Genomic DNA, 2,608 nt, shown 5'->3' on the forward strand with positions numbered 1-2,608 from the left:
TGGCAACTTCAATTTTTTCTCCATTTCGATGGATGTTGTTAATTGGTCCAGTGGTGAGGTTTTTGTTTTCTTTACATTGAGATGCAACCCATACCAAAGCTGTAGTCTTTGAGCTTCATTAGTAAGTACTGAAGTCCTCTTCACTTTCAGCAAGCAAGGTTACATATTGTTGCTAAGTACCATCAAGTCAGTTCTAACACATAGAGACCATGTATAGGGTTTCCGAGGAGCAGCTGGTGAGTTTGAACCTTTTGCCTTGCAGTTCAAACCAACCTTGAGGTTGAGTGCTTAGCCTATGGCACTACAACAGGACTCCATTAAACATGATATGCAGGAGAGAAATCTTTCATGCAAGTGAAATCTGGAATTGAGCTATAAACTGGAAAGCAAATTCAAAAGCATCATTCTGATTTTGGAGCCCTGTGCTTTCAGCTCCCTCTAACTCTCTGAGGATGCCTGTCACATATCTTTTTTTGGAAATCATTGGTTTGCCAACGTGTTTATTTTCAGTATGACAAACTTCAATGGATTCAAAGACATCATTGAACTCCATATAAGTATCACACAGGCCTACATTTACTATATTCTATTTAGCAAAGAAGAAGACCCTCAACAAGAAGGATTAACACAGTGGCTCCAACAATGGGCTCAAATGTAACAATGATTGTTAGGAGGGCAGTGTTACATTTTGTTGTACATAGCATTGCTATGAGTCAGGACTGATTCAATGGCACCTAACAACAAACATTACTGTTCTATGAGACAAAGATCCTTCATGGATTCAATTATGCTAAAGCAATGAAACTGTCATATGGAAATAAAATTGTTTTGATGTACATAAAACTCTGTTTTCAAATACCTCTTACCTGCTGTTCACAGTATGCTTGCTATACTTCTTTTCATCTGCCTCTAGACAATTAAATTTAGGTGCCAAATTTCTGAAAAATAAGAAAATAAGGTTGAATTCAAATTAAACTGCAATCACATATATCTTTTGACTAGCCAAAAATGTGGAGGCTTGACCCATCCAGAGATGCCTCATAAGGCAAACCTGGGGATCTGCTTCCAAAAGGTCACAGCAATGGAGCTATTTCAGTCTGTAGAATCAATGGAACAGCAATTAGCAATAATAACAACATCTCTTACATTTGAATTTTTATATACTGAATCAACTATTAGCCCTGGTCCACCACTTGTTTGTCAGTTGTACTGTGGTGGTTTGCATGTTGCAGTAATACTGGAAGCTATGCCACCAGTATTTGAAATACCAGCAGAGTCAGCCATGGTGGACAGGTTTCAGTGGAGCTTTCAGACTAAGACAGACTAGGAAGAGAGACAGACCACTTCTGAATGGTTAGCCACTGAAAACCTTACGAATAGCAGCAGAGCATTATTACGTACAGTGTCCAAAGATGAAAACATTAGGAAAACCACCAGAATATTGACAGATAAAGTGTAGAAAGTTGGGTCCCTCAAGTTGGAAGGTATTCAGAATACAACTGGGGAAACGCTGCCTCCTCAAAGTAGGGTTGACCATGATGATGTGAATGGAGTAAACTTTTGGGGACCTTCGTCTACAGATGGGGCACAACTCAAAATGAGAAACAGCTGCAAACATGAATTAATGGTTGGAACATGGAATGTACTAAGTAGTAATTTAGGAAAATTGGAAGCTGTCAAAAATGAAATGGAATGCAAAATGATTGATATCCTAGGCATCAGTGGAATGAAATGGACTGGTATTGGCCTTTTTAAATATGACAATCATATGGCTTACTATGCTGAGAATGACAAATTAAAGAGGAATGGAATAGCATTTATCATCACAAAGAACATTTCAAGGTCTATCTTAAAATACAACGCTGTCTGTGATAGGATGATACCCATAAGCCTACCAAGAAGACCAGCTGATACCACTATCACTCAAATTTATGCCCCAACCACTAAAGTCAGTGATGATGAAATTCCAAGAATTCTATCAACTTTTTCACTCTAAAATTGATCAAACATGCAATCAATATATATTGATAATTACTGGTGAATAGAATGCAAAAGATTGCAAACAAAGAGGAAGAATTAATTGGTGGGAAATATGGCTGTTGTCACAGAAACGATGCTGGAGATTGCAAGACAGAATTTTGTAAGACCAATGACTTATTCATTACAAATACCTTTTCCCAACAACATAAAAGGTAACAATGCACAGACGGAATACATAGGAATCAAACTGACTACATCTGTGGGAAAAGATAGTGGAAAAACTTCATATCAAAACAAGGCCAAGGCCTCCCTCCACATAATTCACAATAAAGCATTAAAAAAAATTCAACAAGAAAATACAGTCTACTTAAAGTGAAATCAGGTCAAATGGACTGTTCAGATTTTCTAGATCCTTAATGATTTCGGTCTTCTTTTTCTATCAAATGAGAGAAATGTTAACACTTCAATTGTATTTGTGTATTTGTTTATTTCTCCTTTCAGTTTCATCAGCTTTTCTTTCACGTATTTTCAAAATCTATCTAATGCTTACACATTAAGACTGTAAGTTTTTTTGATGAATGAACCACAAGGTCAGCAGTTTGAAACTACCAGCTGTTCCATGGGAGAA

At 37.0% G+C, this 2,608-nt stretch overlaps 1 protein-coding gene across 1 annotated transcript in view; it reads right to left on the reverse strand.

Annotated features, from left to right (window-relative positions):
• Positions 1-2,608, reverse strand: part of EIF2AK2 (eukaryotic translation initiation factor 2-alpha kinase 2) — a 65,741-nt gene that overhangs the window by 33,417 nt on the left and 29,716 nt on the right. Inside the window, exon 8 of the mRNA XM_006839451.1 lies at positions 867-938. Coding sequence (XP_006839514.1) covers positions 867-938 — 72 coding nt within the window. The remainder of the gene's footprint in view (positions 1-866; positions 939-2,608) is intronic.

The sequence above is a fragment of the Chrysochloris asiatica genome, unplaced genomic scaffold, assembly GCF_000296735.1.
Source record: "Chrysochloris asiatica unplaced genomic scaffold, ChrAsi1.0 scaffold00024, whole genome shotgun sequence".
NCBI lineage: Eukaryota > Metazoa > Chordata > Mammalia > Afrosoricida > Chrysochloridae > Chrysochloris > Chrysochloris asiatica.